Below are 26894 nucleotides of genomic sequence, written 5' to 3'. Positions count from 1 at the left end.
CTCCAAGACAGGATTGTGTCGAGGCAAAGATCTGGGGAAGAGTATCAAATCAAATCAAATCAAATTTATTTATATAGCCCTTCGTACATCAGCTGATATCTCAAAGTGCTGTACAGAAACCCAGCCTAAAACCCCAAACAGCAAGCAATGCAGGTGTAGAAGCACGGTATCAAAACATTTGCAGCATTGAAGATCCCCAAGAACACTGTGGTCTCCATCATTCTTTAATGGAAGAAGTTTGGAACCGCCAAGACTCTTCCTAGAGCTGGCCGCCCAGCCAAACTGAGTCGGGGGAGAAGGGCATTGGTTAGGGAGGTGACCAAGAACCGGATGGTCACTCTGACAGAGCTCTAGTGTTCCTCTATGGAGATGGTTGTCCTTCTGGAAGGTTCTCCCATCTCTGCAGCACTCCACCAATTAGGCTTTAATGGTAGAGTGGCCAGACGGAAGCCATTCCTCAGTAAAAGGCACATGACAGCCTGCTTGGAGTTTGCCAAAAGGCACCTAAAGACTCTCAGACCATGAGAAACAAGATTCTGTGGTCTGATGAAACCAAGATCGAACTCTTTGGCCTGAATGCCAAGCGTCACGTCTGGAGGAAACCTGTCACCATCCCTACAGTGAAGCATGGTGGTGGCAGCATCCTGCTGTGGTGATGTTTTTCAGTGGGAGAATAGTCAGAATTGAGGCAAAGATGATCTGAGCAAAGTACAGAGAGATCCTTAATGAAAACCTACTCCAGAGCGCTCAGGACCTTAGACTGGGGTGATGGTTTACCTTCCAACAGGACAACGACCCTAAGCACACAGCCAAGACAACGGAGGAGTGGCTTCGGACAAGTCTCTGAATGTCCTTGACCCTGTCGAACATCTCTGGAGAGACCTGAAAATAGCTATGGAGCGACCCTGCCCATCCAACCTGACAGAGCTTCAAAGAATCTGCAGAGAAGAATGGGAGAAACTCAAATACAGGTATGCCAAGCTTGTAGCATCATACCCAATAAGACTTGAGACTGTAATCGCTGCCAAAGGTGCTTCAACAAAGTACTGAGTAAAGGGTCTGAATACTTCTGTAAATGTGATATTTTGATTTGTCATTATGGGGTATTGTGTGTAGATTGATGAGGAAAAACAAGGCTGTAACCTAAAAAAATTGAATTTCCCGAAGTCACTGTACAAATTCTTGAGATTGTGATTTTTTTCTGAAAGGGTCATAAGTGAGGTAAAGAACAGAACACGTACAAGTAGAGTTGTTATTACTCTTACTAGAGTTGTTAGATCACCATGCGCAATGCCAAGCGTTGGCTGGAGTGATGAATCACACTTCACTATCTGGCAGTCTGACGGACCAATCTATGTTTGGCGGATTCCAGGATAAAGCTACCTGCCCGAATGCATAGTGCCAAATGTAAAGTTTGGTGGGGGGAGGAATAATGGTCTGGGGCTGTTTTTCATGGTTCGGGACCCTTAATTCAGGTGAAGGGAAATCTTGACACTACAGCAAACAATGACATTTTAGTTTGTGGCAACAAATTGGGGAAGGCCGTTTCCTCATTCAGCATGACAATGGCCCCATGCACAAAGCAAGGTCCATACAGAAATGGTCTGTCGAGATCGGTGTGGAAGAACTTGACTGGCCTGTACAGAGCCCTGACCTCAATCCCTTTTAAAACACCTTTGCGAGCCAGGCCTAATCGCCAAACATCTGTGCCCGACCTCACAAATGCTCTTGTGGATGAATGGAAGCAAATCCCCACAGCAATGTTCCTTGTCAGCTTGGGGATTCAATCTTGCCACCTTTCAGTTACTAGTCCAACACTCTAACCATTAGGCTACCTGCCACCCCAAAAGTGGAAAGCCTTCCCAGAAGAGTGGAGGCTATTATCGCAGCAAAGGGGGGACCAACTCCATATTAATGCCCATGACTTTGGAATGAGATGTTCGACGACTATGTTGCTACATACTTTTGGTCATGTAGTGAGCTTCATTCTAGAGGACTTCTGATATCTCCAGGAGTGATATGTATAATTAATTTAGTCTTAATCTGTTGTGGTCTAGAACTGTCTTTTTCTAGCTAGGTCCAACTACTTTAAGTGTTTCCTGTTTCCCCAGTAGCATACTTAGTGTGAACTGCTGACTGATCATCATTTGCAGTTAGTTGTTGACACATCAACCAGGATTAAGGAGCAGGGCAATTTGTTAATGTTGTTGTGTTGGTAATCAGGATCAAGGGGCGGGGCAATTTGTTACTGTTGTTGTGTTGGTAATCAGGATCAAGGGGCGGGGCAATTTGTTACTGTTGTTGTGTTGGTAATCAGGATCAAGGGGCAGGGCAATTTGTTACTGTTGTTGTGTTGGTAATCAGGATCAAGGAGCAGGGCAATGTGTTACTGTTGTTGTGTTGGTAATCAGAGGCTGTATTGTAGGGGTAGTGGTTTCACCTCTCCTAGGCAATCAGTAATTAGTACAGGGAGGTGTGCTCTCCACCTCTGCTAGGCAATTAGGAATTCGTGTTAGTTCTTCAGTCTCCCCTGGTTTCTCAGTGGTAGCTGTAAGAACTGTTCGTGTCAGTGGCGGTTTTGTCGCAAAACTTAGACCGCTGGTGAAACAGATTGTTCTGCCAAGTTTTTTGAGGAAAGAACAAAATAAAGGCTCTCACTTGAGAATCTTACCTAGTTATTTACAGATGATCTAATTTTGCTCTTTTGTAGCTTTGTCAACTATGTGTGTTTTCTATACCTCTTTGCACTTCTCCCTGTAGGCTTTACAGACGCTCCCCACTCCTTGGCTGCAACCCTTCTAGTTTAGTGTACCCTGCACGCACAGCACGTGGAATTCTGGGTCTCAGGCAGCATTTGGAACTGCCGATCTGCATTCAAGAACGCAAAGTTCATCTCAGCCTATGCTGCCCTTCAGTCCCTTGACTTTTTTGCCCTGACGGAGACATGGATCAGCCCATAAACACTGCTACTCCAGCTGCTCTTTCTTCATCTGACTATGTTTTCTCTCATATTCTAAGAGCATCTGGTCGTCACGGTGGTGGCACCGGTCTACTCATTTCTCCAAAGTGGAGATGTTCTCTTTTCTCGCTCTCTTACCTGTCCATCTCCTCATTTCAATTCCATCGTGTCACTGTCACTTGCCCACTCAAGCTTAACATTATTGTCATCTATCTCCCACTAGGTGCCCTTGGAGAGTTCCTCAAAGACCTTGATAAGCTCATTTCCTGACAATGGCGCACCGCTCCTTGTACTTGCGACTTCAAACTCCTGACATCTGCCTTAGATTAACTCTCTCTTTCCCCTCCTTGCCCCTTTTGACCTCACCCTTTCCCAATCCCCTCCAACTCACAAGCACAGCAAGGACAGCACACTGAACAAGCACAGCATTTACACAAATGACTGATGATTGGCTGAGAGAAATTCATGATAAAATGATTGTGAGAGCTGACTTCAGTGAAGCTTTTGAACTTTATTGATCGTAGTCTACTGCTGGAAAACGTGGGTTATGGCTTTACATCCACTGCTGTAATGTGGATAAAGAGTTAATTGTCTTAACAGAACAGAGGGTGTTCATTTATGGAAGCCTATCAAATATAATCCAGTTAGAATCAGGAATTCCCCAGGGTAGCTGTTTAGGCCCCTTGCCTTTTAAAATTTTTACTAACGACATGCCACTGACTTTGAGTAAAGACAGAGTTTCTATGTATGCGGATGACTCAACACTATACACGTCAGCGACTACAGTGACTGAAAGGACTGTAACACTCAACAAAGAGCTGAGGTTAGTTTCAGAGTGGGTGGCTAGGAATAAGTTAGGCCTAAATATTTCTGAAACTAAAAGCATTTTATTTGTAACAAAAAACACTCACTAAACACTAAACCTCAACTACATCTTGTAATAAATAATGTGGAAATTGAGCAAGTTGAGATGACTAAACTGCTTGGAGTGACACTAGATTCTTAACTGTCATGGTCAAAACGTATTGATGCAGTAGTAGCTAAGATGGGGAGAAGTCTGTCTATAATAAAGTGATGCTCTGCCTTCTTAACAACACTATCAACAAGGCAGGTCCTACAGGCATTAGTTTTGTCACACCTGGACTACTGTTCAGTCGTGTGGTCAGGTGCCACAAAAAAGGGTTAAGGTTAGACTTAGAAAAATTGCAATTGGCTCAGAACAAGGCATCACGGCTGGGCCTTGGATGTACACAGAGAGCTAATATTAATAATATGCATGTCAATCTCTCCTGGCTGAAAGTGGAGGAGAGATTGACTTCATCACTACTTTTATTTATGAGAGGTATTGATTGCCATGTTGAATGCACTGAGCTGTCTGTCTAAACTACTGGCATACAACTTGGACACCCATATATACCCCACAAGACATGCCAGAAGAGGTCTCGTTACAGTCCCCAAGTACAGAACAGACTATGGGAGGTGCACAGTACTACATAGAGCCATGACTATATGGAACTCTATTCCACATCAACTAACTGACGCAAACAAACATGTTTTATTTAAAAAACAGATACAAAAAACACCTTATGGAACAACGGGGACTGTGAAGCAACACAAACATTGGTACTGACACACACACACACACACAATAACATACGCACGATACATACACATGGATTTAGTAATGTATATATGTGGTAGTGGTGGAGTTGGGGCCTGAGGGCACACAGTGTGTTGTGAAATCTGTGAATGTATTGTAATGTATTTAAAATGGTATAAACTGCCTTCATTTTGCTGGACCCCAAGAAGAGTAGTTGCTGCTTTGGCAGCAGCTAATGGGGATCCATAATATATACAAATACAAGGCAGGCAATAGGCTTGACCTCATCTCTACAAGAGGCTACTAATCTACTAATCTCACTGCAACCGCCCTCCAGGTCTCTGATCACTACTTTGTTTCCTTTTCTGTCTCCCTTTTCTCCAACTACTCAGCCCCTAGCCTGATGTTGGTCATGCGATGTTGCAATCTTCGCTCTCTCTCCCCCACTACTCTTTTCTCCTCTATCCTATCATCTCTCCCTTCTGCTTCTCCCTCCTATCTCCTGATTCTGCCTCTTCAACTCTCCTCCCTTTCCGCATCCTATGACTCGCACTGTCCTCTTTCCTCCCGGCCGGCTCTAACCTCTCCTCTTGCGCCGTGGCTGAGTGACTCATTGCGAGCTTACAGAACAGTGGAGGAAAACAAAACTTCCGGAGGACCTATCATCGTTTCATTCCCTCCTCTCTACCTTCTCTTCCTTTGTATAGGCTGCTAAAGCCACTTTCTACCACTCTAAATCTCAAACTTCTGCCTCAAACCCTCGGAAACTACTACTCTAGGAAACATTCTCCTCTCTCCTTAATCCTCCACCCCCTCCTTCCTCCCTCTCTGGAAATCTTTGTCAACCACTTTGTAAAAAAGTTGACATCCGCTACTCATTCACTCTGCCTATTGAGTCCACTGGTCTCCCTCACATAGCACTACCCTACGCCTTGACCTCTTTCTCCCCCCTCGCTCCAGATCACATTCTGCGACTGGGGTCTGGCCACCCGACAACTTGCCCGCTCGACCCCATCCCCATCCCCTTCTCCCGACCATCTCTGGAGACCTTCTCCCATTCCTCACTTCACTCATCAATTCATCCCTGACCCCTGGCTGCGTCCTTTGACTTCAAAATGGCCCGAGTTGCTCCCCTCCTCAAGAAACCAACACTCGACTCATCTGACATCCAAAACTATAGACCTGTATCCCTTCTTTCTTTTCTTTCCAAAACACTTGCGTGTGCTATTGGTGATCAACTCTCTTGTTATCTCTCTCAGAACAATATTCTTGACCCTAACCAGTCAGGCTTCAAAACGGGTCACTCAACCGAGACTTATCTCTGTCATGGAGGCTCTCCACACTGCCAAAGCGGACTCTTTCTCCTCTGCTCTCATCCTCCTAGATCTATCCCCTGTCTTCGACACCGTCAGGGCTGGGCGTTTCAGGCTCTGCACAGTCTTGGAATGCATCCTACCTGGCAGGCTGCTCTGACCAGGTGATGTGGAGAGGACTAATGGTGTCCCCTCCTCTTCTCTTTATACACCAAGTCATCCGGCTCTGTCATATCCTCACATGGTCTCTCCTATCATTGCTATGCGGATGACACTGAGCTACTTTTCTCCTTCCCCCCTTCTGAAACCCAGGTGGCAACACTGCGTGCCTGGCAGATATCTCAACTTGGATGTCGGCCCACCACCTCAAGCTCAACAAGACGGAACTGCTCTTCCTCTCCATCACAGTTGACAACTCCAGTGTCGCTCTCCCAGAGTGCAAAGAACCTTGGCGTGACCCTGGACAACACCCTGTCATTCTCTGTAAACATCAAAGCAGTGACCCACTCCTGCAGGTTCATCCTCTACAACATCCGTAAAGTACGACCCTACCTCACACAGGAAGCGGCGCAGGTCGTAATCCAGGCACTTGTCATCTCCCGACAGGACTACTGCAACTCGCTGTTGATGGCTCCCCGCTTGTGCCATCAAACCTGAGCAACTTATCCAGAACGCAGTAGCCCTCCTCATCCGCACACTCCACTGGCTTCCAGTCGAAGCTCGCATCCACTACAAGACAATGGTGCTTACCTACGGAAGAGCAAGTGGAACTGCCCCTCCCTACCTTCAGACTGTGCTCAAACCCTACACCCCAACCCAAGCACTTCATTCTACCACCTCAGATCTCTTGGGGGAGGGCAATATTTGCCCAGTCCAAGCTCTTCTCTGTCCTGGCACCCCAATGGTGGAACCAGCTTCCCCCTGAAGCTTGAACAGTGGAACATCTTCCGAAAGCATCTGAAACCCTACCTTCAAACAATATCTTAAATAATCCTCCTCCCCTCAACTTAACCAGCACTTGACCCCTCCCATCCAGAGGCTGCACTCCTAGTGGCCGGGGACTTTAATGCAGGGAAACTTAAATCAGTTTTACCTCATTTCTATCAGCATGTTAAATGTGCAACCAGAGAGGAAAAAACTCTAGTCCACCTTTACTCCACACACAGAGACGTGTACAAAGCTCTCCCTCGCACTCCATTTGGCAAATCTGACCACAATTCTATCATCCTGAATCCTACTTACAAGCAAAAATGTAAGCAGGAAGCACCAGCGACTCGGTCTATAAAAAAGTGGTCAGATGAAGCAGATGCTAAACAACATGACTGTTATGATAGCACAGACTGGAATATGTTCAGGGATTCTTCTGATGGCATTGAGGAGTACATCACATCAGTCACTGGCTTCATCAATAAGTGCATCGAGCACGTCGTCCCCTCAGTAACTGTACGTGCATACCCCAACCAGAAGCCATGGATAACAGGTAACATTCACACTAAGCTAAAGGGTAGAGCTGCCGCTTTCAAGGAGCGGGACTCTAACCCGCAAGCTTATAAGAAATCCCGCTATGCCCTCCGACGAACTGTCAAAGAGGTAATGCCTCAATACAGAACTAAGATCGAATTGTACTACACCGGTTCCGACGCTCTTCGGATGTGGCAGGGCTTGCAAACTCTCAGACTACAAAGGGAAGCATAGCCGCGAGGCCTGCCAAGTGACACAAGCCTACCAGACGAGCTAAGTAACCTCTATGCTCGCTTCAAGGCAAGTAACACTTTAACATGTATGAGAACATCAGCTGTTCTGGACGACGTGATCACGCTCTCCGCGGCCGATGTGAGTAAGACCTTTAAACAGGTCAACATTCACAAGGCCGCAGGGCCAGATGGCTTAGCAGGACATGTACTCCGAGCATGCGCTGACCAACTGGCAAGTCTCTTCACTGGCATTTTCAACCTCTCCCTGTCTGAGTCTGTAATGCCAACATGTTCAAGCAGAACACAATAATCTCTGTGCCCAAGAACACTACGGTAACCTGCCTAAATGACTACTGACCCGTAGCACTCACATCTGTAGCCATGAAATGCTTTGAAAGGCTGGTCATGGCTCACATCAACACCATTATCCCTGAAACCCTAGACCCACTCCAAATTGCATACTGCCCCAACAGATCCACAGATGATGAAATCTGTATTGCACTCCACACTGCCCTTAACCACCTCGACAAAAGGAACACATATGTGAGAATGCTATTCATTGACAACAGCTCAGTGTTTAACACCATAGTCCCCTCAAAGCTCATCACTAAGCTAAGGACCCTGGGACTAAACACCTCCCTCTGCATCTGGATCCTGGACTTCCTGAAGGGCCGCCCCCAGGTGGTAAGAGTAGGTAACAACACATCCGCCATGCTGATCCTCAACACGGGGGCCCCTCAGGAGTGCGTGCTCAGTCCCCTCCTTTACTCCCTGTTCACTCATGGCTGCACAGCCAGACATGACTCCAAAACCATCATTAATTTTGCCAATGACACAGCAGTGGTAGGCCTGATCACCGACAATGATGAGACAGCCTATAGGGAGGAGGTCAGAGACCTGACCGTGTGGTGCCAGGATAACACCCTTTCCCTCAACGTGATCAAGACAAAGGAGATGATTGTGGATTACAGGAAAAGGAGGACCGAGCACACCCCCATTCACCTCGACGAGGCTATAGTGGAGCAGGTTGAGGGCTAAAGTGCCTTGGTGTCCACTTCACCAACAAATTAACATGGTCAAAGCACACCAAGACAGTTGTGAAGAGGGCATGACAAAACCTATTCCCCATCAGGAGATTGAAAATATTTGACATGGGTCCTCAGATCCTCAAAAGTTTTTACAGCTGCACCATCGAGAGCATCCTGACGGGTTGCATCACTGCCTGGTATGGCAACTGCTCGGCATCTAACCGCAAGGAGCTACAGAGGATAGTGTGTACGGCCCAGTACATCACCGGGGCCAAGCTTCCTGCCATCCAGGACCTCTATACCAGGCGGTGTCAGAAGAAGGCCATAAAAATTGTCAGACTCCAGCTACCCTAGTCATAGACTGTTCTCTCTGCTACCGCGCGGCAAGCGGTACATGAGCGCCAAGTAATGGTCCAAGAGGCTTCTAAACAGCTTCTACCCCAAGCCATAGGACTCCTGAACAGCTAATCAAATGGCTACCCAGACTATTTGCATTCCTCCCCCCTCTTCTACGCTGCTGCTACTCTGTTATTATCTATGCATAGTCTTTTTAACTCTACCTACATGTACATATTACCTCGACACCAGTACCCCCTGTATATATCTATTGTTATTTACTGCTGCTCTTTCAATTATTTGTTTTTCTTATCTCGTACTTTTTTTAGGTATTTTCTTAAATCTCTATTGTTGGTAAAGGGCTTGTAAGTAAGCATTTCACTGTAAGGTCTACACCAGTTGTATTTGGCACATATGACAAATACAATTTGATTTGATTTATATCCAGTCAGTAACAACACATTTATTTCCAATATTGATCAATGTTAGGGTTTAAAGCTCTCTGTTATGAGTTATGGTATTTAATGGGTAGTCTAGTGACCGTACACACACACAAGCGCTGGTAGATGCAGCATTCCAAGGTGTATGATAACTCCGCCCACACACTGTGAATGGTATCGCTGTTTCCTAGTAACTGTAACCACGCACATGATCCCTATTGTCTTCTTGCCATGGAAAAAGAACAGAAAGCTTCCTAATCTGTGGATACTTCTCCCAATACAGTGTTTGTACTGTATTATTGGACATATACAAACAGTATAATTATAGGAACATAATTATATACATACTGGTACATATGGTAGTAGGTACAGTATAGGTGGATACAGTGCATTCAGAAAGTATTCAGACCCGTTCCCTTTTTTCACATTTTGTTACATTACAGCCTTGTTCTAATATGTATTAAATAACTTTTTTCCATCATCAATCTACAAACAATACCCCATAATGACAATTAAGACATTTTTGCATATATATATATTTTTTTTCAATGAACAGAAATACCTTTAAGTATTCTGACCGTTTGCTATGAGACTCAAAATTGAGCTCCGTTGCATCCTGATTCCATTGATGATCCTTGAGATGTTTCTACAACTGGTTTGGAGTCCACCTGTGATAAATTCAATTGATTGGACATGACTTAGAAAGGCAGACACCTGTCTATATAAGGTCCCACAGTTCCCAGTGCATGTCAGAGCAAAAACCAAGCCATGAGGTCAAAGGAATTGTCCGTAGAGCTCAGAGACAGGATTGTGTTGAGGCACAGATCTGGGGAAGAGTACCAAAACGTTTCTGCAGCATTGAAGGTCCCCAAGAACACAGTGGCCTCCATCATTCTTAAATGGAAGAAGTTTGGAACCACCAAGACTCTTCCTAGAGCTGGCCGCCCGGCCAAACTGAGCAATCGTGGGAGAAGGGCCTTGGTCAGGGAGGTGACCAAGAACCCAATGGTCACTCTGACATAGCTCCAGAGTTCCTCTGTGGAGATGGGAAAAACTTCCAGACGGACAACCATCTCTGCAACACTCCACGAATTAGCCAGACGGTAGCCACTCCTCATTAAAAGGCACATGACAGCCTGCCTGGAGTTTGCCAAACGCACCTAAAAGACTCTGACCATGAGAAACAAGATTCTGTGGTCTGATGAAACCAAGATTGAACTCTTTGGCCTGAACGCCAAGTGTCAGGTCTGGAGGAAACCTTTCACCTTTCCTACGGTGAAGCATGGTGGTGGCAGCATCCCTATGGTGAAGCATGGTGGTGGTGGCAGCATCCCTATGGTGAAGCATGGTGGTGGCAGCATCATGCTGTGGGGATGATTTTCAGCGGCAGGGACTGGGAGACTAGTCAGGAATGAGGGAAAGATGAACAGAGCAAAGTACAGAGATCCTCGATGAAAACCTGCTCCAGACCGCTCGGGACCTCAGAATGGGGTGAAGGTTCACCTTCCAACAGGACAACGACCCTAAGCACACAGCCAAGACAATGCAGGAGCGGCTTTGGGACAAGTCTCTGAATGTCCTTGAGTGGCCGAGCCAGTGCCCGGACTTGAACCTGATCGAACATCTCTGGAGAGATCTGAAAATAGCTGTGCTGCGAAGCTCCCCATCCAACCTGACAGAGCTTGAGAGGATCTGCAGAGAAGAATGGGAGAAATCCCCAAAATACAGGTGTGCCAAGCTGGTAGCGTCATACCAAATAAGACTTAAGGCTGTAATCGCTGCCAAAGGTGATTCAACAAAGTACTAAGTAAAAGGTCTGAATACTTATGTAAATGTGATATTTCAGTTTTAATAAAGGTGCACACGTTTCTAAAAACCTGTTTTTGCTTTGTCATTATGGGGTATTATGATGTCATTATGGGGTGTTGTGATGTCATTATGGGTTGTTGTGCCTAAAAAACGATTTTAATCAACTTTAGAATAAGGCTGTAACATAATAAAATGTGGAAAAAGTCTAGGGGTCTTAATACTCTCCGATTGCACTGTATATTATATGCATACAGGTACTTCCTTGTTCTAAAATAACAGCCTTGTTTCCTGTGTAAAGGCAGTGATATCGCTACTGATTGAATGGATTGGTAAAGAAACACAGAAATAATGAATTTTCTCTCTCTTCAGCTCCATCGTGCTGTCGTTCAGCTCCAGGTTCCAGTGTTGGGGTTCAACTACTCTTTCTCCCACCTCTGTCTTCTCGATGACAAGAATACCTGCATCATCGATGACATCATCCGAGCCCTGGAGGACAGCCAATCAGCTCGCTTTGCTAACCGTTCTTCCCTTCCTCTGCGCTACCCAATCACACGTTTGGCTGACGGGCGGATGGCCTACATTGGTCACCAGTTAGGAGGGGTGTGTACTGTGTATTTTCATTGGTCACCTGTTAGGATGAGTGTCTGATTTGAGACTAGAGTTGCACAATTCTGGCAACTTTCCACAAAGTTCCCAAGTTTTCCTCAAATCCAAGTTGGAAGATTTCCAGAATCAGAAGGGAATCAGAAGGGAATGAGCAGGAAATAAGTCCTCCAACCAGGATTTCTGGACAACCTGAGGGTTATCCTACAAAGTAAGAGAGATACTCAGGGTTTTCTAAAGCTAACCAGCTTCAGTTAACTTCACATTCCATCCAAGTACTACAATGGTGGATATTGTTCGTCCTCCTGCCTCTGAATCTAGCAGACTTGTAACTTTGCGTTAATGTCACACATGGCTAGTCGAACACTCTTCTTTGAGACGATGCTGAAACATCAATCCATGGGTGATGTGTGCCACATTTTCATTTGTGCCGAAATCAAAATGAAAGAAAATGATCTTGCAAATTCAGCAGGTTATGGAGTGAAATGGACTTTCAGAAGTGCTTTTATTTATTAAAGCTGCTTGTGCATTGATAAGCACACCAATCACTCCAATCTGTGGAACAGCTTGTTGTGTTGGGGCCATAGACATATAATCCATAGAAGGGTTTTGGAACCTCTAAACCTGAGAATTGAACTGTTAAACTCATGGGTACACTAGCAATAGCTGCCAGTCCTGACTTGAATGGGAACTGCTGTCTATGTCTATGGTTGGTTACGGCTGTTCGTTTGCCTTTAACAAATTTGAAAATATAATTGGGAGAAAATCATACAGTTTGGAAAGCAAATGTTTTCCTTACTAAATGTGTCATGTGATATATATTTTAATGACTTTTTTTACACCCCCAAAAAACATTTGATTAATACAATTTTGAAAAAGTAGTTTACCTCGAATGAAAGGGACGATGACACCATCTTTGCGAGAGGAAGGGAATCTAATTTCATTGGTCCTCAACTCGTGGCCCAGACACTTAATTCAGGATAAATGGAGTTATCTCTGAATTAGCCTGCACCCGAGCAGGATAGTTCTGAAGGACTTGTTGCCATAGAAATGTACCTGGCTCTCTCCTCAGTGACATCGCTAACTCCTCAAATCTGTTTCGTAGGATATCCCTTTTTGGGAAAGTTATGTGAATTTTGCAACCTTTCTTCTGCTAACAACCCTTTACTGGCCCTGACAACCGCCCTCAGGTGACCTTTCCCTTCTTTAGATGAAGCCTTTCTTCTTTTCCAGGTGCAGGCGTGGGGGGCGGGGCCTGCAGTACAGGGTCCTGGGGGTGTGTCTGGTCGAGGCCAGGGAGTCCGGAGCGCTAGGGCTCTGCAGCTGACCTACTACCTGCAGGCTCGCGGCGCCCTGACAGACAGGGTGGCTAGCCAATGGGAGCAGGCGTTCTGTGGCGAGCTGGGACGGTTTGGGGCGGGACACCCTGAACTGAGCTTATACCCCTTCACTTCATCCTCTCTAAGGTGTGTGTGTGCATCTGTGAGTGTGTGTGTGTGTCTCTCTCTTCACTCTACCCCTCTAACTCAGCCCTCTCTCCCCCCAGGACAGACTTCCAGGCGTCGTCAGTGCTGGCTCGGCGCCCCCTGCTGGCCAGTGTATGTGTGTGTTTGGTGTTAGCCGTGGGCTGTTGTTCTATGAGGGACTGTGTGAGAGCTAAACCCTGGCTAGGGCTTTTGGCTCTGCTGTCTATCGCCCTCTCTGGTCTCACTGCTGCTGGCATCCTTAACCTGACTGGAACCACTTACAACTCAACCTACCTGGGGGTACCATTCATACTGCTGGGTGAGTTATGACTATTTATCTACCTGGGGGTACCATTCATACCGCTGGGTTTGTTATAACTACCTATCTACCTGGCGGTACCATTCATACCGCTGGGTTTGTTATAACTACCTATCTATCTGGGGATACCATTCATACTGCTGGAATGACTTCAGCGATGTCATTTACAAAATAGCCTCCAACTCTCTACTCAGCAAATTGGATGTAGTCTATCACAGTGCCATCCGTTTTGTCACCAGTGCCCCATATACTACGCACCATTGCAGCCTGTATGCAAACCCACTGGCTCCAGGTCATCTATAAGTCTTTGCTAGATGAAGCCCTGCCTTATCTCAGCTCACTGGTCACCATAGCAGCACCCACCCGTAGCACGCGCTCCAGCAGGTATATCTCACTGATCATCCCCAAAGCCAATTCCTCCTTTGGCCGTATTTCCTTCCAGTTCTCTGCTGCCAATGACTGGAATGAATTGCAAAAATCACTGAATCTGGAGACTTATATCTCCCTCACTAACTTTAAGCACCAGCTGTCAGAGCTTCTTACCGATCACTGCACCTGTACACAGCCCATCTGTAAATAGTCCACCCAACTACCTCATCCCCATATTGTTATTTATTTTTGCACCCCAGTATCTCTACTTGCACATCATCATCTGCACATCTATCACTCGTGTTAATGCTAAATTGTAATTATTTCACCACTATGGCCTATTTATTACCTTACCTCCCAAATCTTGCTACATTTGCACACACTGTATATATTTTTTTATTGTGTTATTGACTGTATGTTTGTTTATTCCATGTGTAACTCTGTGTTGTTGTTTGTGTCGCACTGCTTTTCTTTATCTTGGCCAGGTCGCAATTGTAAATGAGAACTTGTTCTCAACTAGCCTACCTGGTTAAGTAAAGGTGAAAAAAAAATATATATATACTGTCGTGTCTTTGGCTATGCCGGATTAAGTGATATGACATGCTATTCTATAAAATAATTTCTCCGTAATTAATATCACCTGATTGAGCTAATCATGTAAATGTAATTAAATAGACAGTCGGGGCACCACAAAATAATATTTATAGAGCTGTTATCTTCCGAATAAACTCCTGGTAATATTTTACATCAATAGCAGTCAATATCAATCGTCATCTTAATTCAGTCTCATCTGAAAGTTGTAAATTCATGGTTATCTGCACAAACCCCGGCTAACAAGATGGCGTAGCAGTAGCAGGGTTCCAAGATGGCGTAGCATTAAGTCGTCCTGTCCTGTCGTGTCCCTGTATATATCGTTTCTTTTTCGTTTTTTACATATTTTACATATTTTCTCCACATATCTCTTTGTAAACATTGAAAACAGCTTCCAAATACTCTCCTGCAACCCGACTCACCCAATGTAGCTATTTTTCCTAAAGTATTTATATTTACTTCGGGACCCCTCAACTGAAGCTAGCCAGCTAACCAGCGGGTATGCTAGCGGTCTTCAGCTAACCGGTCAGCAGCTAACCTGTAGTTCGGAAAGCTCTCGCCTGTTCGTACAACGCGACTCTAACCAGAGCATAACGGACCTATTTATTTTTCATCCCCGGATTCCCACCGCAAACGGAACATCTTTCAGCTGGATTTTTCAGCAACTAGCTATCTAGCTAAACCCCAACCCCGGATTACTCCTGGCTAGCGTTTCCACCCACTTAGCTTGAAGCTAGCCCGGCCGTAGCACCTGTGCTACCACCGTAGCATACTCCTGAGCTACAATACCCGGGCCCACGACCGGTCTATCGATGTCATCGCATGAAGAGGAATAAACAGACTCACCCCATCGCGACGTCCCCCAAAGGCTAACTCTCTAGCCCTCGCTATCTCCCTGCTTGCTAATTCGGCCTGCTAACTGCTAGCTTGTCCAGCTCCGGTCCGCTAACTGCTACCTTGTCTAGCCAGCTCCGGTCCGCTAACTGCTACCTTGTCTAGCCCGGGCCTACAAACTGTTAGCTTGTTAGCACAGGCCTGCTAACCGCCTGAATCGCCGCGTCCCAAACGCTCACCGGACCCATATTTACTTTCTATCTCTTTTGACTTTTAATTTGTTTATACCTTCCGGAAACCTGCCTCACCCAATGTGATACGGAATCGCTATTATTTTTTTATTTTTAGAACACACTCAAGAACCTCCAGAAGCTAACCAGCTAACTAGCTACAAGCTATTTAGTCATTGTTAGTTTTTATTTACCTGGATAACACTCGCCAGTCCAGCTTCCCTGCCCCATCCACCGCTGCCCCCTGGACACTGATCTCTTGGCTACATAGCTGATGCACGCTGGACTGTCCATTAATCACGGTACTCCATTCTGCTTGTTTGTTTTATCTGTTGGCCCCGTTGCCTAGTCTACGCCATTTTACCTGCTGTTGTTGTGCTAGCCGATTAGCTGTTGTCTCACCTACTGTTTTAGCTAGCTTTCCCAATTCAACACCTGTGATTACTGTATGCCTCGCTGTATGTCTCTCTCAAATGTCAATATGCCTTGTATACTGTTGTTCAGGTTAGTTATCATTGTTTTAGTTCACAATGGAGCCCCTAGTTCCACTCTTCATGCCCCTGATAACTCCTTTGTCCCACCTCCCACACATGCGGTGACCTCACCCATTACTACCAGCATGTCCAGAGATACAACCTCTCTCATCATCACCCAGTGCCTGGGCTTACCTCCGCTGTACCCGCACCCCACCATACCCCTGTCTGCGCATTATGCCCTGAATATATTCTACCATGCCCAGAAACCTGCACCTCTTATTCTCTGTCCCCAACGCTCTAGGCAACCAGTTTTGATAGCCTTTAGCCGCACCCTCATACTACTCCTTCTCTGTTCCGCGGGTGATGTGGAGGTAAACCCAGGCCCTGCATGTCCCCAGGCACCCTCATTTGTTGACTTCTGTGATCGAAAAAGCCTTGGTTTCATGCATGTCAACATCAGAAGCCTCCTCCCTAAGTTTGTTTTACTCACTGCTTTAGCACACTCTGCTAACCCTGATGTCCTTGCTGTGTCTGAATCCTGGCTCAGGAAGGCCACCAGAAATTCAGAGATTTCCATACCCAACTATAACATCTTCCGTCAAGATAGAACTGCCAAAGGGGGAGGAGTTGCAGTTTACTGCAGAGATAGCCTGCAAAGTAATGTCATACTTTCCAGGTCCATACCCAAACAGTTCGAACTACTAATTTTGAAAATTACTCTCTCCAGAAATAAGTCTCTCATGGTTGCCGCCTGCTACCGACCCCCCTCAGCTCCCAGCTGTGCCCTGGACACCATTTGTGAATTGATCGCCCCCCATCTAGCTTCAGAGTTTGTTCTGTTAGGTGACCTAAACTGGGATATGCTTAACACCCCGCCAGTCCTACAATCTAAGCTAGATGCCCTCAATCTCACACAAATCATCAAGGAACCCACCAGGTACAACCCTAACTCTGTAAACAAGGGCACCCTCATAGACGTCATCCTGACCAACTGGCCCTCCAAATACACCTCCGCTGTCTTCAACCAGGATCTCAGCGATCACTGCCTCATTGCCTGTATCCGCTATGGAGCCGCAGTCAAACGAACACCCCTCATCACTGTCAAACGCTCCCTAAAACACTTCTGTGAGCAGGCCTTTCTAATCGACCTGGCCCGGGTATCCTGGAAGGACATTGACCTCATCCCGTCAGTTGAGGATGCCTGGTCATTCTTTAAAAGTAACTTCCTCACCATTTTAGATAAGCATGCTCCGTTCAAAAAATGCAGAACTAAGAACAGATACAGCCCTTGGTTCACCCCAGACCTGACTGACCTCGACCAGCACAAAAACATCCTGTGGCGGACTGCAATAGCATCGAATAGTCCCCGTGATATGCAACTGTTCAGGGAAGTCCGGAACCAATACATGCAGTCAGTCAGGAAAGCTAAGGCCAGCTTCTTCAGGCAGAAGTTTGCATCCTGTAGCTCCAACTCCGAAAAGTTCTGGGACACCGTGAAGTCAATGGAGAACAAGAGCACCTCCTCCCAGCTGCCCACTGCACTGAGGCTAGGTCACCACTGATAAATCCATGATTATCGAAAACTTCAATAAGCATTTCTCAACGGCTGGCCATGCCTTCCGCCTGGCTACTTCAAACTCGGCCAACAGCTCCGCCCCCCCCGCAGCTCCTCGCCCAAGCCTCTCCAGGTTCTCCTTTAACCAAATCCAGATAGCAGATGTTCTGAAAGAGCTGCAAAACCTGGACCCGTACAAATCAGCTGGGCTTGACAATCTGGACCCTCTATTTCTGAAACTATCTGCCACCATTGTCGCAACCCCTATTACCAGCCTGTTCAACCTCTCTTTCATATCGTCTGAGATTTCCAAGGATTGGAAAGCTGCCGCAGTCATCCCCCTCTTCAAAGGGGGAGACACCCTGGACCCAAACTGTTACAGACCTATATCCATCCTGCCCTGCCTATCTAAGGTCTTCGAAAGCCAAGTCAACAAACAGGTCACTGACCATCTCGAATCCCACCGTACCTTCTCCGCTGTGCAATCTGGTTTCCGAGCCGGTCATGGGTGCACCTCAGCCACACTCAAGGTACTCAACGATATCATAACCGCCATCGATAAAAGACAGTACTGTGCAGCCGTCTTCATCGACCTTGCCAAGGCTTTCGACTCTGTCAATCACCATATTCTTATCGGCAGACTCAGGAGCCTCGGTTTTTCGGATGACTGCCTTGCCTGGTTCACCAATTACTTTGCAGACAGAGTTCAGTGCGTCAAATCGGAGAGCATGCTGTCTGGTCCTCTGGCAGTCTCTATGGGGGTGCCACAGGGTTCAATTCTCGGGCCGACTCTTTTCTCTGTGTATATCAATGATGTTGCTCTTGCTGCGGGCGATTCCCTGATCCACCTCTACGCAGACGACACCATTCTATATACTTTCGGCCCGTCTTTGGACACTGTGCTATCCAACCTCCAAACAAGCTTCAATGCCATACAACACTCCTTCCGTGGCCTCCAACTGCTCTTAAACGCTAGTAAAACCAAATGCATGCTTTTCAACCGGTCGCTGCCTGCACCCGCATGCCCGACTAGCATCACCACCCTGGATGGTTCCGACCTAGAATATGTGGACGTCTATAAGTACCTAGGTGTCTGGCTAGACTGCAAACTCTCCTTCCAGACTCATATCAAACATCTCCAATCGAAAATCAAATCAAGAGTCGGCTTTCTATTCCGCAACAAAGCCTCCTTCACTCACGCCGCCAAGCTTACCCTAGTAAAACTGACTATCCTACTGATCCTCGACTTCGGCGATGTCATCTACAAAATGGCTTCCAACACTCTACTCAGCAAACTGGATGCAGTCTATCACAGTGCCATCCGTTTTGTCACTAAAGCACCTTATACCACCCACCACTGCGACTTGTATGCTCTAGTCGGCTGGCCCTCGCTACATATTCGTCACCAGACCCACTGGCTCCAGGTCATCTACAAGTCCATGCTAGGTAAAGCTCCGCCTTATCTCAGCTCACTGGTCACGATGGCAACACCCATCCGTAGCACGCGCTCCAGCAGGTGTATCTCACTGATCATCCCTAAATCCAACACCTCATTTGGCCGCCTTTCGTTCCAGTACTCTGCTGCCTGTGACTGGAACGAATTGCAAAAATCGCTGAAGTTGGAGACTTTTATCTCCCTCACCAACTTCAAACATCAGCTATCTGAGCAGCTAACCGATCGCTGCAGCTGTACATAGTCTATTGGTAAATAGCCCACCCTTTTTCACCTACCTCATCCCCATACTGTTTTTATTTATTTACTTTTCTGCTCTTTTGCACACCAATATCTCTACCTGCACATGACCATCTGATCATTCATCACTCCAGTGTTAATCTGCAAAATTGTAATTATTTGCCTACCTCCTCATGCCTTTTGCACACATTGTATATAGACTCCCCCTTTGGTTTCTACTGTGTTATTGACTTGTTAATTGTTTACTCCATGTGTAACTCTTTGTTGTCTGCTCACACTGCTATGCTTTATCTTGGCCAGGTCGCAGTTGCAAATGAGAACTTGTTCTCAACTAGCCTACCTGGTTAAATAAAGGTGAAAATAGAAAAAAAAAAATAGAAAAAAAATTTGTCTTAATGATTTATTTACTAAATACCTAACTAATCACACAGAATTACACATACACATAATTAAATCATAACTTGATTACAATCTACGTCATAAAGGAAAACGTCCCTAGCGGGCGGAACAGATATGACAGCTTGTTACACAAAAGAAAAGGGTCTGGGTTTGAGTGAAAGAGCGGGAAGACTGAGGAACAAAGGGCGAAGCTGTGCTATTGTAAATACAGTATCTTATGCATTCTAAATTACCGCCCATTTGGAAAAGGAAAATGCAATAAATATTTACCCTGAGCTGTGCTTCGGTAGGTTGGTGGTAGATGGAAGGCCTTGTTGCCAAACCGAGTCCTTTATCCTTTGAAGAATGTCTCAATTGGATATGTTGTAGTAACGTTCAAATCAAATCAAATCAAATTTATTTGTCACATACACATGGTTAGCAGATGTTAATGCGAGTGTAGCGAAATGCTTGTGCTTCTAGTTCCGACAATGCAGTAATAACGAACAAGTAATCTAACTAACAATTCTAAAAAAAAACTACTGTCTTATACACAGTGTAAGGGGATAAAGAATATGTACATAAGGATATATGAATGAGTGATGGTACAGAGCAGCATAGGCAAGATACAGTAGATGATATCGGGTACAGTATATACATATGAGATGAGTATGTAAACCAAGTGGCATAGTTAAAGTGGCTAGTGATACATGTATTACATAAGGATGCAGTCGATGATATAGAGTACAGTATCTACGTATGCATATGAGATGAATAATGTAGGGTAAGTAACATTATATAAGGTAGCATTGTTTAAAGTGGCTAGTGATATATTTACATCATTTCCCATCAATTCCCATGATTAAAGTGGCTGGAGTAGAGTCAGTGGCATTGACAGTGTGTTGGCAGTAGCCATTCAATGTTAGTGGTGGCTGTTTAACAGTCTGATGGCCTTGAGATAGAAGCTGTTTTTCAGTCTCTCGGTCCCAGCTTTGATGCACCTGTACTGACCTCGCCTTCTGGATGACAGCGGGGTGAACAGGCAGTGGCTCGGGTGGTTGATGTCCTTGATGATCTTTATGGCCTTCCTGTAGCATCGGGTGGTGTAGGTGTCCTGGAGGGCAGGTAGTTTGCCCCCGGTGATGCGTTGTGCAGACCTCACTACCCTCTGGAGAGCCTTACGGTTGAGGGCGGTGCAGTTGCCATACCAGGCGGTGATACAGCCCGCCAGGATGCTCTCGATTGTGCATCTGTAGAAGTTTGTGAGTGCTTTTGGTGACAAGCCGAATTTCTTCAGCCTCCTGAGGTTGAAGAGGCGCTGCTGCGCCTTCCTCACGATGCTGTCTGTGTGAGTGGACCAATTCAGTTTGTCTGTGATGTGTATGCCGAGGAACTTAAAACTTGCTACCCTCTCCACTACTGTTCCATCGATGTGGATGGGGGGGTGTTCCCTCTGCTGTTTCCTGAAGTCCACAATCATCTCCTTAGTTTTGTTGACGTTGAGTGTGAGGTTATTTTCCTGACACCACACTCCGAGGGCCCTCACCTCCTCCCTGTAGGCCGTCTCGTCGTTGTTGGTAATCAAGCCTACCACTGTTGTGTCGTCCGCAAACTTGATGATTGAGTTGGAGGCGTGCGTGGCCACGCAGTCGTGGGTGAACAGGGAGTACAGGAGAGGGCTCAGAACGCACCCTTGTGGGGCCCCAGTGTTGAGGATCAGCGGGGAGGAGATGTTGTTGCCTACCCTCACCACCTGGGGGCGGCCCGTCAGGAAGTCCAGTACCCAGTTGCACAGGGCGGGGTCGAGACCCAGGGTCTCGAGCTTGATGACGAGCTTGGAGGGTACTATGGTGTTGAATGCCGAGCTGTAGTCGATGAACAGCATTCTCACATAGGTATTCCTCTTGTCCAGGTGGGTTAGGGCAGTGTGCAGTGTGGTTGAGATTGCATCGTCTGTGGACCTATTTGGGCGGTAAGCAAATTGGAGTGGGTCAAGGGTGTCAGGTAGGGTGGAGGTGATATGGTCCTTGACTAGTCTCTCAAAGCACTTCATGATGACGGATGTGAGTGCTACGGGGCGGTAGTCGTTTAGCTCAGTTACCTTAGCTTTCTTGGGAACAGGAACAATGGTGGCCCTCTTGAAGCATGTGGGAACAGCAGACTGGTATAGGGATTGGTTGAATATGTCCGTAAACACACCGGCCAGCTGGTCTGCGCATGCTCTGAGGGCGCGGCTGGGGATGCCGTCTGGGCCTGCAGCCTTGCGAGGGTTAACACGTTTAAATGTCTTACTCACTTCGGCTGCAGTGAAGGAGAGACCGCATGTTTTCGTTGCAGGCCGTGTCAGTGGCACTGTATTGTCCTCAAAGCGGGCAAAAAAGTTGTTTAGTCTGCCTGGGAGCAAGACATCCTGGTCCGTGACTGGGCTGGGTTTCTTCCTGTAGTCCGTGATTGACTGTAGACCCTGCCACATGCCTCTTGTGTCTGAGCCGTTGAATTGAGATTCTACTTTGTCTCTGTACTGGCGCTTAGCTTGTTTGATAGCCTTGCGGAGGGAATAGCTGCACTGTTTGTATTCAGTCATGTTACCAGACACCTTGCCCTGATTAAAAGCAGTGGTTCGCGCCTTCAGTTCCACACGAATGCTGCCATCAATCCACGGTTTCTGGTTGGGGAATGTTTTAATCATTGCTATGGGAACGACATCTTCAACGCACGTTCTAATGAAGTCGCACACCGAATCAGCGTATTCGTCAATGTTGTTGGCTGACGCAATACGAAACATCTCCCAGTCCACGTGATGGAAGCAGTCTTGGAGTGTGGAGTCAGCTTGGTCGGACCAGCGTTGGACAGACCTCAGCGTGGGAGCTTCTTGTTTTAGTTTCTGTCTGTAGGCAGGGATCAACAAAATGGAGTCGTGGTCAGCTTTTCCGAAAGGGGGGCGGGGCAGGGCCTTATATGCGTCGCGGAAGTTAGAGTAACAATGATCCAGGGTCTTTCCACCCCTGGTTGCGCAATCGATATGCTGATAAAATTTAGGGAGTCTTGTTTTCAGATTAGCCTTGTTAAAATCCCCAGCTACAATGAATGCAGCCTCCGGATAAATCGTTTCCAGTTTGCAGAGAGTTAAATAAAGTTCGTTCAGAGCCATCGATGTGTCTGCTTGGGGGGGGATATATACGGCTGTGATTATAATCGAAGAGAATTCTCTTGGTAGATAATGCGGTCTACATTTGATTGTGAGGAATTCTAAATCAGGTGAACAGAAGGATTTGAGTTCCACCATGTCACGTTGGCCATAAGGCATACGCCCCCGTCCCTCTTCTTACCAGAAAGATGTTCGTTTCTGTCCGCGCGATGCGTGGAGAAACCCGCTGGCTGCACCGCTTCGGATTGCGTCTCTCCAGTGAGCCACGTTTCCGTGAAACAGAGAACGTTACAGTCTCTGATGTCCCTCTGGAATGCTACCCTTGCTCGGATTTCATCAACCTTGTTGTCAAGAGACTGGACATTGGCAAGAAGAATGCTAGGGAGTGGTGCACGATGTGCCCGTCTCCGGAGTCTGACCAGAAGACCGCTTCGTTTCCCTCTTTTTCTGAGTCGTTTTTTTGGGTCGCTGCATGGGTACCATCCCGTGGCGCTGGTTGTAAGGCAGAACACAGGATCCGCATCGCGAAAAACATATTCTTGGTCGTACTGGTGGTGAGTTGACGCTGATCTTATATTCAGTAGTTCTTCTCGGCTGTATGTGATGAAACCTAAGATGACCTGGGGTACTAGTGTAAGAAATAACACGTAAAAAAAAAAAAAAATGCATAGTTTCCTAGGAACGCGAAGCGAGGCGGCCATCTCTGTCGGCGCCGGAAGTTGAGCATCAGCTTATGTTGATGACAATTGTTGTGTGATAGACGGGATACTCAGTCTGTTCCTTCCTAACCCTCATTTGCATCCTAACCCTCATTTGCATCTGCTGTTGCTAACTCAACGGCTAGGAGGTATCACTTCTGTAGTGAATAAGAGTTCAAAGTTCATACCATTCGCAACCGAAGCTCACGCTGATGTTGGCTTCGTTCTGTAGTTATTATCTGAACCATTCTGACATCGAACCGTCGTCCTCACATCCTCGGAACAGGAGGTTATATTGTTGTCCAGGCTTTATATAGGAAGGGAGAGGAGGGCGTGTTTGAAACGTTTTATAGCCCATGTCCCTTCACAGGGGCGGGCCACTGATTGAGCATAGCCCTAATTTATGAAATCCCAAATCTCACATTTTAGAAGCTAAAATCACATTTCATCCCATCACGAATAATTTCATATTCAAACATTTAAATTGAACAACAATTTCATGTGAATCCAATAACTCTGATGTGTAGACTTTCCACTGTAGAGTTCATGTCATTTTATCATTGATGAGAATGTCTCAGATGACAACCGAACTGACATCATATTCATTAAGTACCACCGCATATGTTCAATTGGTCGGATTACCAGAATATAGTTCATTTCCCCCCACCTTCTGATGTTCCCAGAATCTCTGTTAACCAAGGGATTTTCAAATGTCACATCAGTAGGGTATAAAATGGAAAGGGGGGGGGAAAGGTATATATGACTGTCATAAACCTACCCCCAGGCCAACTTCATGACAATACTGTATATATACACTGCTCAAAAAAATTAAGGGAACACTAAAATAACACATCCTAGATCTGAATGAAATATTCTTAGTAAATACTTTTTTTCTTTACATAGTTGAATGTGCTGATAACAAAATCACACAAAAATGATCCATGGAAATCAAATGTATCAACCCCTGGAGGTCTGGATTTGGAGTCACACTCAAAATTAAAGTGGAAAACCACACTACAGGCTGATCCAACTTTGATGTAACAAACAAGTCAAAATGAGACTCAGTAGTGTGTGTGGCCTCCACGTGCCTGTATGGCCTCGCTACAACGCCTGGGCATGCTCCTGATGAGGTGGCGGATGGTCTCCTGAGGGATCTCCTCCCAGACCTGGACTAAAGCATCCGCCAACTCCTGGACAGTTTGTGGTGCAATGTGGCGTTGGTGGATGGAGCGAGACATGATGTCCCAGATGTGCTCAATTGGATTCAGGTCTGGGGAACGGGCGGGCCAGTCCATAGCATCAATGCCTTCCTCTTGCAGGAACTGCTGACACACTCCAGCCACATGAGGTCTAGGTCTAATGTCTTGCATTAGGAGGAACCCAGGGCCAACCGCACCAGCATATGGTCTCACAAGGGGTCTGAGGATCTCATCTCGGTACCTAATGGCAGGCAGTCAGGCTACCTCTGGCGAGCACATGGAGGGCTGTGCGGTTCCCCAAAGAAATGCCACCCCACACCATGACTGACCCACCGCCAAACCGGTCATGTTGGAGGATGTTGCAGGCAGCAGAACATTCTTCACGGCGTCTCCAGACTCTGTCACGTCTGTCACATGTGCTCAGTGTGAACCTGCTTTCATCTGTGAAGAGCACAGGGCGCCAGTGGCGAATTTGCCAATCTTGGTGTTCTCTGGCAAATGCCAAACGTCCTGCACTGTGTTGGGCTGTAAGCACATCCCCCACCTGTGGACGTCGGGCCCTCATACCACCCTCATGGAGTCTGTTTCTGACCGTTTGAGCAGACACATGCACATTTGTGGCCTGCTGGAGGTCATTTTACAGGGCTCTGGCAGTGCTCCTCCTGCTCCTCCTTGCACAAAGGCGGAGGTAGCGGTCCTGCTGCTGGGTTGTTGCCCTCCTACGGCCTCCTCCACGTCTCCTGATGTACTGGCCTGTCTCCTGGTAGCTCCTCCATGCTCTGGACATTACGCTGACAGACAGTAAACCTTCTTGCCACAGCTCACATTGATGTGCCATCCTGGATGAGCTGCACTACCTGAGCCACTTGTGTTGGTTGTAGAATCCGTCTCATGCTACCACTAGAGTGAAAGCACCGCCAGCATTCAAAAGTGACCAAAACATCAGCCAGGAAGCATAGGAACTGAGAAGTGGTCTGTGGTCACCACCTGCAGAACCACTCCTTTATTGGGGGTGTCTTGCTAATTGCCTATAATTTCTACCTGTTGTCTATTCCATTTGCACAACAGCATGTGAAATTTATTGTCAATCAGTGTTGCTTCCAAAGTGGACAGTTTGATTTCACAGAAGTGTGATTGACTTGGAGTTACAAGTCAAGTTGTGTTGTGTTGTTTAAGTGTTCCCTTTATTTTTTTGAGCAGTGTATATATACATATATATATATATATATATAGTGCTGGTTGAGTTATAACTACCTACCTACCTGGGGGTCTCTCTCTCTCTCTTTCTCTCTCTCTCTCTCTCTCTCTCTCTCTCTCTCTCTCTCTCTCTCTCTCTCTCTCTCTCCTCATCTCTCTCTCTATCAGTAGTCAGGATAAGACCAAGATGCAGACAGCTAGAGTAACAGATGTATATTGACCCGAACAGGGGGCAGGCAAAAGACATGTCAATGGCAGGCAGAGGTCTATAATCCAGGGCAGAGTCAATAAGGTACAGAACAACAGGCAGGCTGGGGGTCAGGACAGGCAGAGGTTTGTAAACTGGTCAGAGTGGCAGGCAGGCTGGGGGTCAGGATAGGCAGAGGTTTGTAAACTGGTCAGAGTCAATAAGGTACAGAACAGCAGGCAGGCTGGGGGTCAGGACAGGCAGAGGTTTGTAAACTGGTCAGAGTCAATAAGGTACAGAACAGCAGGCAGGCTGGGGGTCAGGACAGGAAGAGGTTTGTAAACTGGTCAGAGTGGCAGGCAGGCTGGGGGTCAGGACAGGCAGAGGTTTGTAAACTGGTCAGAGTGGCAGGCAGGCTGGGGGTCAGGACAGGCAGAGGTTCGTAAATGGGTCATAGTCAGGGAGATACAGAGTGGCAGGCAGGCTGGGGGTCAGTGCAGGCAGAATGGTCAGAACCGAGCAAACTAGGTAACAGAACTTGAGAAAGCAGGGAGATGGAAAAACAAGCTGGTATGATCTGACAAGACGAACTGGCAACAGAGAACACAGGTATAAATACAAAGTGGATAATGAGGAAGATGGGCGACACCTGGAGGGGGGTGGAGACAAGCACAAAAACAGGTGAAACAGATCAGGGTGTGACACTCTCTCTCTCATCTCTCTTTCTCTCTATCATCTCTCTCTCTCTTTATCTCTCTCTCTCTCCTCATCT

The 26894-nt window shown here is 46.6% G+C and overlaps 1 protein-coding gene across 1 annotated transcript in view; it reads left to right on the top strand.

Annotated features, from left to right (window-relative positions):
• The window catches only part of ptchd1 (patched domain containing 1), an 89484-nt gene that overhangs the window by 26669 nt on the left and 35921 nt on the right, over nucleotides 1-26894 (top strand). Inside the window, exons 5-7 of the mRNA XM_031836482.1 lie at nucleotides 11549-11779; nucleotides 13016-13248; nucleotides 13329-13567. Coding sequence (XP_031692342.1) covers nucleotides 11549-11779; nucleotides 13016-13248; nucleotides 13329-13567 — 703 coding nt within the window. The remainder of the gene's footprint in view (nucleotides 1-11548; nucleotides 11780-13015; nucleotides 13249-13328; nucleotides 13568-26894) is intronic.

Source organism: Oncorhynchus kisutch, linkage group LG11, assembly GCF_002021735.2.
Source record: "Oncorhynchus kisutch isolate 150728-3 linkage group LG11, Okis_V2, whole genome shotgun sequence".
In the NCBI taxonomy this organism is placed as follows: domain Eukaryota; kingdom Metazoa; phylum Chordata; class Actinopteri; order Salmoniformes; family Salmonidae; genus Oncorhynchus; species Oncorhynchus kisutch.
This window is presented reverse-complemented; position numbering and strand designations above follow the sequence as displayed.